Source organism: Lipotes vexillifer, unplaced genomic scaffold (assembly GCF_000442215.2).
Source record: "Lipotes vexillifer unplaced genomic scaffold, Lipotes_vexillifer_v1.1 scaffold1130, whole genome shotgun sequence".
Classification (NCBI taxonomy): domain Eukaryota; kingdom Metazoa; phylum Chordata; class Mammalia; order Artiodactyla; family Lipotidae; genus Lipotes; species Lipotes vexillifer.
In genome coordinates, this window is record NW_006797877.1 from 608,473 (window position 1) to 621,331 (window position 12,859).

General features: G+C 38.6%; 1 protein-coding gene across 1 annotated transcript in view; it reads right to left on the reverse strand.

Annotated features, from left to right (window-relative positions):
• The window catches only part of UGGT2 (UDP-glucose glycoprotein glucosyltransferase 2), a 160,928-nt gene extending 152,160 nt beyond the window's left edge, over positions 1-8,768 (reverse strand). Inside the window, exons 1-2 of the mRNA XM_007469922.1 lie at positions 8,544-8,768; positions 1,242-1,324 (exon numbers count right to left, since the gene is read on the reverse strand). Of these exons, the coding sequence (XP_007469984.1) occupies positions 1,242-1,324; positions 8,544-8,695 (235 nt within the window). The 5' untranslated portion in view covers positions 8,696-8,768. The remainder of the gene's footprint in view (positions 1-1,241; positions 1,325-8,543) is intronic.
• Between the last annotated feature and the right edge of the window lie 4,091 nt (positions 8,769-12,859).

Below are 12,859 nucleotides of genomic sequence, written 5' to 3' on the forward strand. Positions count from 1 at the left end.
AACTCCAGCATTCACCACTGAAAAGGCTGTCCTGCTCTCTCTGAAATACTGACGGGTACCTCTTAACGTACGTCCGTGTTATACCTATCCCTCCCTATTAAAGTTCTGATCACCTAATAATACATGTAGCTGTTCTGCTGTCTCCATATTATAAGGTCTGGAGAACACAGATCACATTTATTCATCTTTGTATTCTCAGTATCTAAAGCAGTGCATACTGTCTCTCGTGACTCAAATCATGATTAATGAATAATGAAGCTTTTTAGTAAAAGTTTTTTCAAAGAGCAGATTACTTGTTTTTAGAAATATTTCAGTTTAAAATATCATTAAAGTCATGTCTGCTCCCTTTAGCTTAAACCTATCTCATAAAATCATAAAACTGTTGAACTTCAAAGCCACTTAAGCCAAACAGGCTCTAGTAAATGAACACTTAAAACATTCAAAACCATTGTTCATCTTACGTTTACACTGAGGAGTAAAATCATAAACTATTTAATCACCATAGTAAGAAGTTTTCTCTAAGTTAAAAGGCTAAAGAATCCCCTCTTGAGAGATTCCATGTTAATATCATTTATTCTATTCTCCGTAGAGATAGGAAACTAAACTTTTTCTTTAACCTTTCTTTATAATAATTAGTAATTAACCTTTTAGCCTCTGCCATGAAAACCTAATTTCAGCATCTGATCTTCCTTAAGAAACACATTAATAAACATTAGTTCATTCTAAGAATATATGTATGTATGCATAGATATATACTCTCATATATATTTTAAAAAGTAGGAATAACTAAGTCCATTTTCTAAATAATGAAATGAAAGCACACAGGTTACCTAACTCGATAAGAGCAAGTATTAAAAAGCTCTCTGAGTTCAGGAGTAAATGTATTCTGGCAAAAAAAAATTTAGTATTACTAGATGCAAAACTAATACTATTTCAAAGAAATCTAGGTAAAAAGAAAACCATAATTCAACAATTTCTATTCCTACCTGATTATAATGAAATATCCAAACACTGCTAACCATATGAGTTTTTTTATAACAAAGTATTAGAGCCTTATATTTTTGGAAATGGATGCTTGGAATAGTTTCCATTAAAACATTTTTTCAAATTTAATATGCAGACTTACTAACCCAATTAAGCATTTACACTTAAACTTTACCATTAAAAACAATAAACATATCTAATATAGGCACATAAATATTGATACATATCTTGAAAGTTGAAATATATACATCACCTACCTGTTTGTTTATAAATTGCTAATTCTTGTACAGTTTCCAAAAACTGCCAAAATTTTTCATTACTTTCTTCTGCCATAAATTCACTATTAAAAAAATAAAAGTAATCAGTTAATCGATGGAAATAAAAAATAGTTTCAATACTATAAACTATATTTTAGAGCCAAATTACAACTTCTGGTAAAAACAAAAACCTCCTCAAATAAAAGTCACTGATTTCCATTTACTATAATGCAAAAAGGGAACAAACTGCTGATTCTTACCTGAGGTACCATTCTTAACTACAAGCATATAATCATGACTGGAAAAGACTACATGAGTAGTTACTTTGGGCTTTTTTCCTCTTTATTAGGTACAGCTAAAAAATGGATAATTTACTTTGTGTCTCCATGTGAAATGCCACTGAGAAGTATAATTTAACGGCAATAAAGAGAGTGTTATATAAAAGTAAAAAGTTAAAAAATAGACTGCCTATTTTTCACAACCAAAACCTGGTTTTATAAACATTTTTTAAAAGTCATATTATCGATTATTTTCATTTAGCTACGTATTTGTGTAGACAATATTTTTATTATTTAAAACAGAAAGTATCTTAATCAAAAAATTAACAGAAAATTGGTGTATTGCATTAGGTCTTTGGTCTTGAAGCCCAAAGAAACTTCCATTTATCCAGAGTGTAAGTAATAAAAAAAAAAATAGCCAAAGCAATATAAAGCCTTTTGGAAATAATGAAATAAGTGAAAGATTATTCAGTCCTGTATGAAACAAAGTGCAAGACAACTAAAACAAGTAGATTTAACTATTTAAACCAGAAGAGACAAAACCACCAAGCAGACAGTACAGACTTTGTTATTGCCCACCTTATCTTTCTTTTAAGCCTCAGTAAACCTAAACTAATGCTTAAAATAAATGGGAAGTATTGAGGACTTCCAGACACACGCAGAGTGATAAATTCTTGTGAGTCTGAGATGGTCACTAAAGGGGGAAAAGGAGGTGAAAAGGAGAAAAACTGATTAATTCATCAACATAAACAGGACAGACAGGAATTTAAAGCAATAAGCAACTTCAAAGTAACTCTTGCTATTAATGGTGTCCAACTCAATGGCATTCAAACAAACAAACAGGCTAAAAGCAGAGGAAACTATGGGGAACACTAAATAGGATGTGACCTGAAAAGGACAGGGATGGTACAAAACCTTGAGAAACACTTATTTCCTAATTGACTTGACCAAACAACTACTGACATGCTCATTTATCGTGTGCAATCACAGGTAAAAGACTTCTTCCATATGGCAGAATTTATACATATGAGTAAATATCATCAGATGTCTCAAATCTCATTGTGTGAGTTATCTAAACTATGTATGAGTGAGGCCCTGTGTGATCCGTCCAGAGGCAAACTTCTCCATACGTGGACCTGTAGAACTAAAAAATTATATGCTTCCAAAATGCAATGGTGAGATAGGTGTTCCAAATTCCAAAGACAGACATTCCAATTCCAAAAGGGAGAAAGAAGAAAGTAGAGGAGTCATCAATCCCAAGCAAGTTCAAACTGCAGCACAAGATTCTGTTAGGTTTTTAAGACTTGAACATAACTCTCCGTGGCTTATTGCTCCACGCTCTGTGCTGCCTGCCATGGCTTTGCCCTCAGTGTCATTCTCCCTTTTTCTTGAAGTGTAGCACACATTTGCAGCCATGTAGTTCTATCAGCCAACTTCCTGCCTATAGAATTTTGGAAGTCTGGCAGCCTTCTCTCATTTCATCCTGTCTCTGTCCCTTTTGATCCAAGCAAGCAGTGTTTCTATTGATGCAACAATCAAAATCCTTGGGGTTCTTCTCCGTGTCTCACTAGGGTCATGCCATTGCACAAGGATCCTCCCCAGATCCTTCTCCTGGATAAGCCCCTCTTTATTCCTGGCATCTGCTGAGATAGCTGAGTGGATCCACAAGTCGCACACCTAATCTATACAACAAAAGATATCCAGCCACACATTTGGCCTTCTTTACAGAGCATGCATTCCCAACACCGAGTTTCCTAATTTTAGCAACCTTTGCAATCTGGATAGGCTGAGAGCCTCCCAAATTACCAAAGGCTGCTTCCTTTTTCCTTAACAGTTCCTTTTTCAATTTCTCTCTTTCCTCTTGCATTTTACAGCAACAAGGAGAAACCAGATGATACTTTGCTTGGAAATCCTTTAACACTTTGCTTGGAAATCCTCTTAACTATCCAAGTTCATCGCTTACATGTTCTGTTTTCCACACAACTGTAGAATCTAATTCAGCTAGACTTCTGCCTATATAACAAGGGTCATCTTTCTTTATTTCCAATAACACATCCCTCAGTTCCTTCTAAGCCCTTGCCAAAAGTGCCCTTAATGTTCATATTTCTACCAACATTTTATTCATAACCATGTAAGTATTCTCTAAGATGACAGAAGCTTTTTCCTATCATGCGCCACACTTTCTTCTAAGTCCTTAACAGAATCACCTTTAATGTCCATATTTATGCCAACAGTCTCCTAAAGGCAATCTAGGCTTTTTCTACCACGTTTCTCAAAACTCTTCCAGCTCCTGCCAGATTCAACGGGTATTTCTACATTTTTAGGTATTTGTTACAGCAGTATCCCTTCAAGGTACAAAATCAAATTAGTTTCATATTGCTGCTGTAATAAATTATCAAAAATTTGGTGACTTAAAGCAACAGAAACTCTCACAGTTCTGGAAAAGTCCAAAATCAAGGTATTGGTAGGGTTACACTCCCTCCAAGGGCTCTAGGGGAGAACCTTTCCTTGCCTCTTCCAGCTTCTGGAGGCTTAAGGTGTTCCTTGGCTTGTGGCTACACCAATCCAATCTCTGTCTCTATTTATATGTCCTCCTCCTGCTTGTATGTGTCTTCTCCTCTTCTTTATCTTATAAGGAAATTGGATTTAGCACCCATCCAGATTCATAACAATCTTGTCTCAAGACCCTTAACTTAATTACATCAGCAAAGATCCTTTTTCCAAATAAGGTAACATTCACAGGTTCCTGGGGTTAGGATATGGACATATCTTTTTGGAAGCCACCATTCAACCCACTACAGGTAATGGGGTTGGTACATCAGAGCGTGGCTAGATTGTGAAGGGTCTTAAAGAGCGTCCTACAGGAGTTCCAGTTCTAAGACTCCTGAGGCAAGCAGAAATTGAAACACTGCAACTATCAGCCTAATACTGGGAGAAGTTAGACTGATTTGGAACTGAGTATGAGATCAGATCCATGCAAGCTATGGGAGAAACTGGGGAAAAGGTAGAGGAAGGGGACATATTTTAAAGTAGAATAGTTTATTTAATAGAAACTGTTTTATTACATCTGATACCACAGAAGTACAATGGATCATAAGAGACTACTATGAACAATTATACATCAACAAATTAGGCAGCCTAGAAGAAATTAATAAACTCCTAGAAATATACAAAGTATCAAAACTGACCCATAAAACAGAAAAATCCAAACAGATTTATTACTAATAAGGAGATTGAATCAGTAATCAAAAGCTTCCCAACAAATAAAAGTCCAGAACCAGACAGCTTCATTGGTGAATTCTACCAAACATTTAAAGTAGAATTAATACCAATCCTCACACTCCTCCAAAAAGAGAAGAGGAAGGAACCCTCCCAAACTCATTTTACAAGACCAACATCATGCTTATACCAAAACCAGAAAAGGAAACCACAAGGAAATTACAGGTCAATATTCCTGATGAACATAAATGCAAAAATCCTCAACAAAATATTAACAAACTGAATACAGTAATACATTAAAAGGATCATACACCATAATCAAGTTATTCCAGGGATGCAAGGATGGTTCAACACCCACAAATCAATAAATGTGAAACACCACATTAACAAATTAAGGATAAAAATCATATGATCAGCTCAACAGATGCAAAAAAAAAGCATTTGAAAAATTTCAACATCCATTAAGAGTAAAAACTCGAAGTGGGTATAAAGGGAATGTACCTCAACATAATAAAGGTCATATACAACAAGCCCACAGCTAAAATCATAGTCAGGCACAAGATCAGGAAAAAGACAAGGATGCCCACTCTCACCACTTTTGTTCAGTTTAGTACTTGAAGTCTTAGCCAGAGCAATTAGGCAAGAAAAAGAAATTAAAGGCATCCAAATCAGAAAGGAAGAAACCAAACTGTCACTATTTTCAGATGACATGACATTATATATAGAAAACCCTAAAGACTCCACCAAAAAAAATCTGTGAGAATATATGAATTCAGTAAAGTTACTGGATACAAAAATCAGTATACAAAAACCTGTTGGGTTTCTATACACTAATAATGAACTATCAGAAAGAGAAATTTAAAAAACAATCCTGTCTACAATTGCACCAAAAAAAAATACCTAGGAATAAATTTAACCAAGGCAGTGAAAGACCTGTACACTGAAAACTATAAGACAATGATGAAAGAAATTGAAGACAACACAAATAAATGAAGACAAGACAAATAAATGGAAAGATATTCTATGTCCATGGATTGGAAGAATACTGTTAAAGTCTCCATACAATGCAAAGCAATATCCAGGGTCAACACAACCCCTAACAAAATTTCAATGCCATTTTTCACAGATATAGAACAAACAATCCTAAAATTTGTATGGAACCACAAAGACCCCCAAATTCAAAATAATCTTAAGAAAAGCTAGAGCTAAATGCTCCTTGACTTCAAACTATATTACAAAGCTATACAATGAAAACAGTATGGTACTGGCACACATAGATCAATGGGACAGAACAGAGAGCACAGAAACAAATCCACGCATATACGGTCAATTAATTTATGATGAAGGAGCCAAGAATATACAACGGGGAAATTTATGATGAAGGAGCCAAGAATATACGAAGGGGAAAGGACAGTCTCTTCAATAAATGGTTTTGGGAAAACCAGATAGCAGTATGCAAAAGAATGAAACTAGACCACTATCTTACACCGTACACAAAAAGTAACTCAAAATAGATTAAAGACTTGAACATAAGACGTGAAACCATAAAATTCCTAGAAGAAAACATAGGCAGTAGCTCCTTGACATCACTCTTGGCAATGAGTTTTTTGTATTTCACACCAAAACCAAAGGCAACAAATGCAAAAATAAACAAGTGGGACTATATCAAACTAAAAAGCCTCTGCACAGCAAAGGAAATCATTAAAAGAAGAAAAAGCAACTACTGAATGGGAGAAAATATCTGAACATCATATATCTGATAAGGGGTTAATAATCAAAATATGTAAAGAACTCATACAACTCAATAGGAAAAAAAAACACCAAACAATCCAATTAAAAACTGGACAGAATTTGAATAGACATTTTTCTAAAGAAGACATACAAATGCTAACAGGTACATGAAAAAGTGCTCAACATCACTAATCATCAGAAATATGCAAATCAAAACCACAGTGAGATATCACCTCACACCTGTTAGAATATGGCTATTATCAAAAAGACAAGAGATAGGGCTTCCCTGGTAGCGCAGTGGTTGAGAGTCCGCCTGCTAATGCAGAGGACATGGGTTCGTGCCCCGGTCTGGGAAGATCCCACATGCCGCGGAGCGGCTGGACCCGTGAGCCATGGCCGCTGAGCCTGTGCGTCCGGAGCCTGTGCTCCGCAACGGGAGAGGCCACAAGAGTGAGAGGCCTGCGTACCGCAAAAAAAAAAAACAAAAAAAAAAAAAAAAAAAAAAAAAAAAAAAAAGACAAGAGATAACAAGTGTTGGAGAGGATGTGGAGAAAAAGGAACCCTTGTTTACTGTTGTGGGGAATGTAAACTGGTGCAGCCACTATGGAAAATAGTATGGAGGTTCATCAAAAAATTTTAAAAACAACTATCACATGATCCAGCAATTCCACTTCTGGGTCTTTATGCAAAGGAAGTGAAAACACTATGACTGGAAAAAATATAAGCACTCCTATGTTCAGTGCAGCATTATTTACAATGGCCAAGATATGGAAACAACCTAAGAATCCACTGAATGATGAATGAATACAAAAAATGTGGTACACACACACAAATATCATTCAGCCATAAGAAAGGAAATCCTGCTATTTGTGAGAATGCGGACGGACCTGAGGGCATTTTGCTCAGTGAAATAACAGACAGAACAAATACCCTATGAAACCTTAAAACAAACACAAAAACAATAAACAAATGAGCTCATAAACAGAGAACAGATTGGGTGCCAGAAGCAGGAAGGCAGGTGAAATGGGTGAAGGTGGTCAAACAGTACAAATTTTCTGCTACAAAATAAACAGGTCATGGGAATGTAATGTACAGCATGATGACTATAGTTTTAATACTGTACTGTAGATTGTAAAGCTGCCAAGAAAGATCTTAAAAGTTCTCATCACAAGAAAAGAGACTTTTGTAACTACGTGTGGTGACAGACGTTAACTGGACTTACGTGGTGATAATTTCACATGTAAATACATCAGATCATTATGTTGTACACCTGAAACTAATATGCTACATCAATTATAGCTCAATTAAAAAATCTGTTTTAGTATCAATATCTTACACATGTAATGTCACGTAGGGCGACAAAGACTCTTTTTAGAACCAAAAGCTGTTGCTTTGGTGAACTACAAATGCAACCGGCATTAAAACTTCATGCCGGTTAAAAAAGGAAAAACCTTTCAAATTTTGTTTAACTCCTGGAATACTAAGAGCAAAATTCAATAGCTCCAAGTTTTGTTTCTCCACAATAAATGAAACCTTATGCACTAACCCCAGTGAATGAGATTCAGAAAGAAGTAACGGCTTTGCGAAGCTGTCTTCTCCACAGGAAGCCTAGGAGCTGACCGAATAATGTTATCATTATTGAAACCAGGTGCTTCAAATACCAGGTTCCTAAAAAGAAACCAGGTGCTTCAAATACCGGTTCCTAAAAAGAACTGCCTACATCAATTGAAGAGCTTGCATTAAACGCCACAGTCCACCTCCCATTCTTCCTTTCCTCTTTCGTAAATGCTAAGAAAATCCAAATGAATTAAAGTTTTAAAACCCGTGGGTGAGGCAAAGTACTTAGGCGTGGGAAAGGAATTGCAAGTGAGTGCGACGCACAGGGTAGCAGGGGAGGATGTGATGCTCTGAGGGTCAAAGCACCAGCGGCGGTGCAAGAAGCTGACTGCCGGCGGGCTAAGAGACGGCGTCCCAGGCGCCGTCGGGGTCCCGGACGCCGGGTGCGTCCCGGCCCCGCCGGACCCTCCCTCCGCGCCTCCGCGCCGGCTCGTCAGACGGTCCGGCCCGCACTCACCTGGCCTCCAGCAGCAGCGGGGTCTCCGGCCACTTCGCGGCCAAGTTGGCAGTCACCGCCTTGGACGCGGAGGCGGTCCGCGCGCCCAGCAGCGAAAGCCAGAGTGCGGTGGAGCCCAGGAGCAGCCGCACCACGTCGCCGGCCTTCGCCATGGCGCGGAGGAGGAAGCGCGATCCCCTCGGACCCGGCGCCCACAGCCCACAGCTACTAAGCTACCCCAGGCTCCTCCCGCAGCGCGGCCGCCCACTTCCGGTGGAGGGAGCCCGAGTCCGTTACTCGGACCGGGGCCTGGCTTGGGCCGAGCGCATGCGCCGAACGCTCTGGCGCAGTCCCTTGAGCCGCAGAGGACTGAGCCCTGAGCCACGTAGGTGAGGGCGGCGCCGGAATGCGGAGCGTGGCTGATGCTCCGGCGGGTCCACAACTGGGATCTCCGGTTCTCGGACAGAGGCTCTGGGGCACGCGGCCAGGAGACTGAAGTGGGATTTTGGCCGACTAAGGCTGGCTGGAGATGGCAAAATCTGGAAGCGAAGGCACGAACCAGCGTGGTTATTATCCACATTGCACAGGCGGAAAATAAGGCCTATCAAGTTCAAATACCTACCTCGTGGGATTCTCAAATTTTATTGCATATTCGAGTCACCTGGTAGATCTTTTAAAAAGTCCTATGCCGAGACCACACCACGCACCAATTACAGGGGAATATCTGGGGGTGAGATTCAGGCATCAATAGTATTTAATCCGCCCTTCCCCCCCCAGCGACATCACCTGGAGGGCTTGTTAAAACCCAGGATGCTGGGCCTCATTCCGGTGTTTCTGATTAAGTAGGTTTGGTGTGGGGGCTGATAATTTGCATTTCACATCCATCAAGTTCCCAGGTGACGCTGATTCTGCTGGCTGGGAATTATGCTTTTAGCCTTTGTCCTCAAAAGTGGTCCACAGACCAGAAGCTTCAGCATCACCGGTGAGCTGATTAGAAATGCAGAATCTCAAGCCCCACCCCAGCCCTACTGACTCCAAGCCCCTAGATTAACAGGCACCCCACGTGATAGCTTTGCTCGTTAAAGTTTTGAGAAGAGCTGTTTTAGAAGGTTACAGGTGAAAATGCGTAAAAAAGTGATAGTTGTTTTTGTCATTATCAGCCAAAATGACACAGCTGTGATTGGGTCTCGATTTCAACCAAGGACTCTCTGACCCAAAAACTCATCAGGTTCAAAAACAAAACCTTGGAACAGAGTTAACTGGTTTTCCAGTACATATGACTCATCAACTCAAAATACTCAGTTCTATTTAACTGGGCAGTGGTGAAGCCTCAAGATTCTGGCTGCTAGTCAGGAATGATTCTTTTTCTATTCAGAAGAGAGGAAATTTGTTGTAAATATTAAAATATATGGTAAAGAGATGCAGCAGCCGGGGAAACTAGTTTAGGGGATGCACTGATCTATTCCTTTTTCCCCCCATTACTCCCTTGCTCTGTAGGGAATCTGGGTCTCTTCAAGTTGCTGAAACGTGACCACTACACTTTTTCTTTTCCCCTCATTTGCTTAGTAAGTATATACCTTTTCTTGGAAGACCTTGCTCTGGAAATTCTACTCAGGTCTCACTTCCTGAGGTTAGCCTTCATTTCCTGATTGCTCCCACTTGGTATGATCTATCCCTCCTTTAAATTCCCATAAGCTCTTGATTTTAACTGTCATATACCACTTATAATTCTCACTTTAGAATTTGAACACAGTGCTTATTTATTCTACTAGAGATGATATATTCCCTGAGGGCTCATGCCTTATTTATTTTTAGCATCCCTTGCAGTACCTAGCACAGTAGCTACTGAGGCTCAATAAATATTGAAGAGCCCTTGTTTTATGGATTGGTAGGCAGCAATCTAATGCAGATGAGTAAGGAGCTTCATTTCTATCCACAGAGCATAAGAAAGAACATATTATGAATCCTTCACAGGTATTTACTTTAATTAACTCCTCATTTCCACTTATTTTTGGACTGAATTTTTGACTGAGCTTGTGGGATGAAGGAAATAAACTATTAGCAGTGAATGTCTTAAATGTCAGCATATCTGATGGGTTGATTTGCCATTTAAAAAGTCACATGCAATACACTATTAAAGGACACAACTAAAACGTATATTATTATACATTCCAGTACATTTGAGTTCAGAATAGTGAAGAATACATTTCTCTTTTAAATATAATGAAATTAATCTAATGCAGGGCTATTTGTTTACATAATTATTATACATTTTAGCTTATATAGTATTTTTCTAGAAATTTAAATGGGTTTGAAATATTCCTCAGACTGGTCATCCCTGGGCATAATCCTCTACTGCAGAACAAAAGAAAGAGTAGGATTGACTGCTGTTTAAGTGTTGGAAGAGGTCACTGAGAGGACATGACCACAGGCTGACCCTTGAGCAGAACCTGGGCCATCAGAGACTCCTTACTCCCTCTTTGGAATGTATGTTTCACTCACGGCTTCTGCACTAGGAACCACTTCAAGGAAGCAGCCTGAGAGAATAATGTTATTGAGACCATCTGGACTGTATACATGCCTGAACCCCATTAAGGCCTCTATATGAACTTTTAAGGTTCTGGCGGGTGGGTGCAGAGCTCTATTATTCTTGTAGCCCCCTGTAACAAGCCTCGTGTATAAGTTTCCCTTGCTGATGAAAACTGCCACCTGCCAATCTGGAGTAATCTTCCTAATTCTCTGGTCTCTCTTTGCCATCTGTATATGGGGGCCGGATTCTAATTTCACCTGGGGAACTCCTGAGGCTGTGAACCAACATTAAGGTCTCTTCTATATGTCATTTCTAAGGACAGATAGAAAAACTAAAATGCAAAAATTAGGTGACTCAGTAAAAGTCACTCAAGTTAATGGAGCAACAAAGTATTCCAACCTCTATTATCCATAATCCTTTGGCACAGATTGGCTGTGAACTGAATGTAGTTCAGGGACACAATTGCACTTTAATATTTCTTAGCAAAATGTTATTCAAAGTTATTCACATCGGGATAATATGAATGGAAATTGATGAGGATAGCAGTTTTCACTGTATGTGGAAGAAATGATTAATGAATGCTTTATAATAAGAATATTGTGTTTAATAGAATAAATCATCTTGAATTATTTTTAGGCACAGCATAGACTATTTAATGAAAATAGTGGTTACTGTTACTGCCAAATTATCATGCAGTAGAATAAAACTTTAATTTTCTCCACCTAAATAAAGTCTCACAGCTGCAATGGCTTTAAAAAATTATCACCCCTAGGTCTTCCAGATATCCCTTATTAAGAAAGACCCTATTCTCATTTTTTTAATTTGAGTATCTTAAACACAACAATTTCCCCTTATCCTTGGGGGATATGTTCCAAGACCCCCAGTGAATGCCCGAAACCATAGATAGTACCCTGTCTATACTATTTTTTTTCCTATACACACACACCTATGATAAATGAGACACAGAGATTGACAGCAATAACTAATAATAAAATAGAACAATTATAACAACATACTATGATAAAAGTTACGTGAAGGTGGTCTCTCTCTCCCTCTCAAAATACCTTATTGTACAAATATAAAGCCTTTTGCATCTTAACTGTTTATCATGCACTGTGGCCATAACTTTTGCAGCTTGAGGTGCAACAGCAAAACTAGCATAGATTTCTCTTTCCTTCTTCACAATTTCACAGATAGAAGATTCGTTCTTACTGTAGATCTTAGCAACCTCAGCATGTGATTTTTTTTTTCCTTATTAGGGCAAGAATTTTCACCTTTCCACTTAAAAAAAGTAACTTTAAGGCTTCTCTTTGGCATACCTGATTTGCCAGCATCACTACTCTTGTGCTTTGGGACCATTGTGAAGTAAACTAAGGGTTACTTGAACACAAAGCACTGCGATATCCCAACAGTTGATCTGATAACCCAGACAGATGGTTACTAAGTGACTTTATTCAGTGGATGCACTGAACAAAGGGATGATTCACCTCCCTAGTGGGATGGCGCAAGATTTCATCCCTCCGTTGGGAACGGAGTATGATTTAAAACTTATGAATTCCTTATTTCTAGAATTTTCCATTTAATATTTTGGACCACAGTTGATTGCAAGTAACTGAAAGCTCAGAAGGTGAAACCACAGATAAGAGGGGGCTACTGGACACGAAAATCCTGCTCTTCATTCCAGGTGGGAAGAATTTATAGGCTTAAGTAATTTCTTATGCTTTTCCTCCCTTAGCCAGATTACCCCAAAATCATAACCAAAGAGTAATGTTAGGTTCCTTTAAGTATCAGCAGTAAACTTGATTTT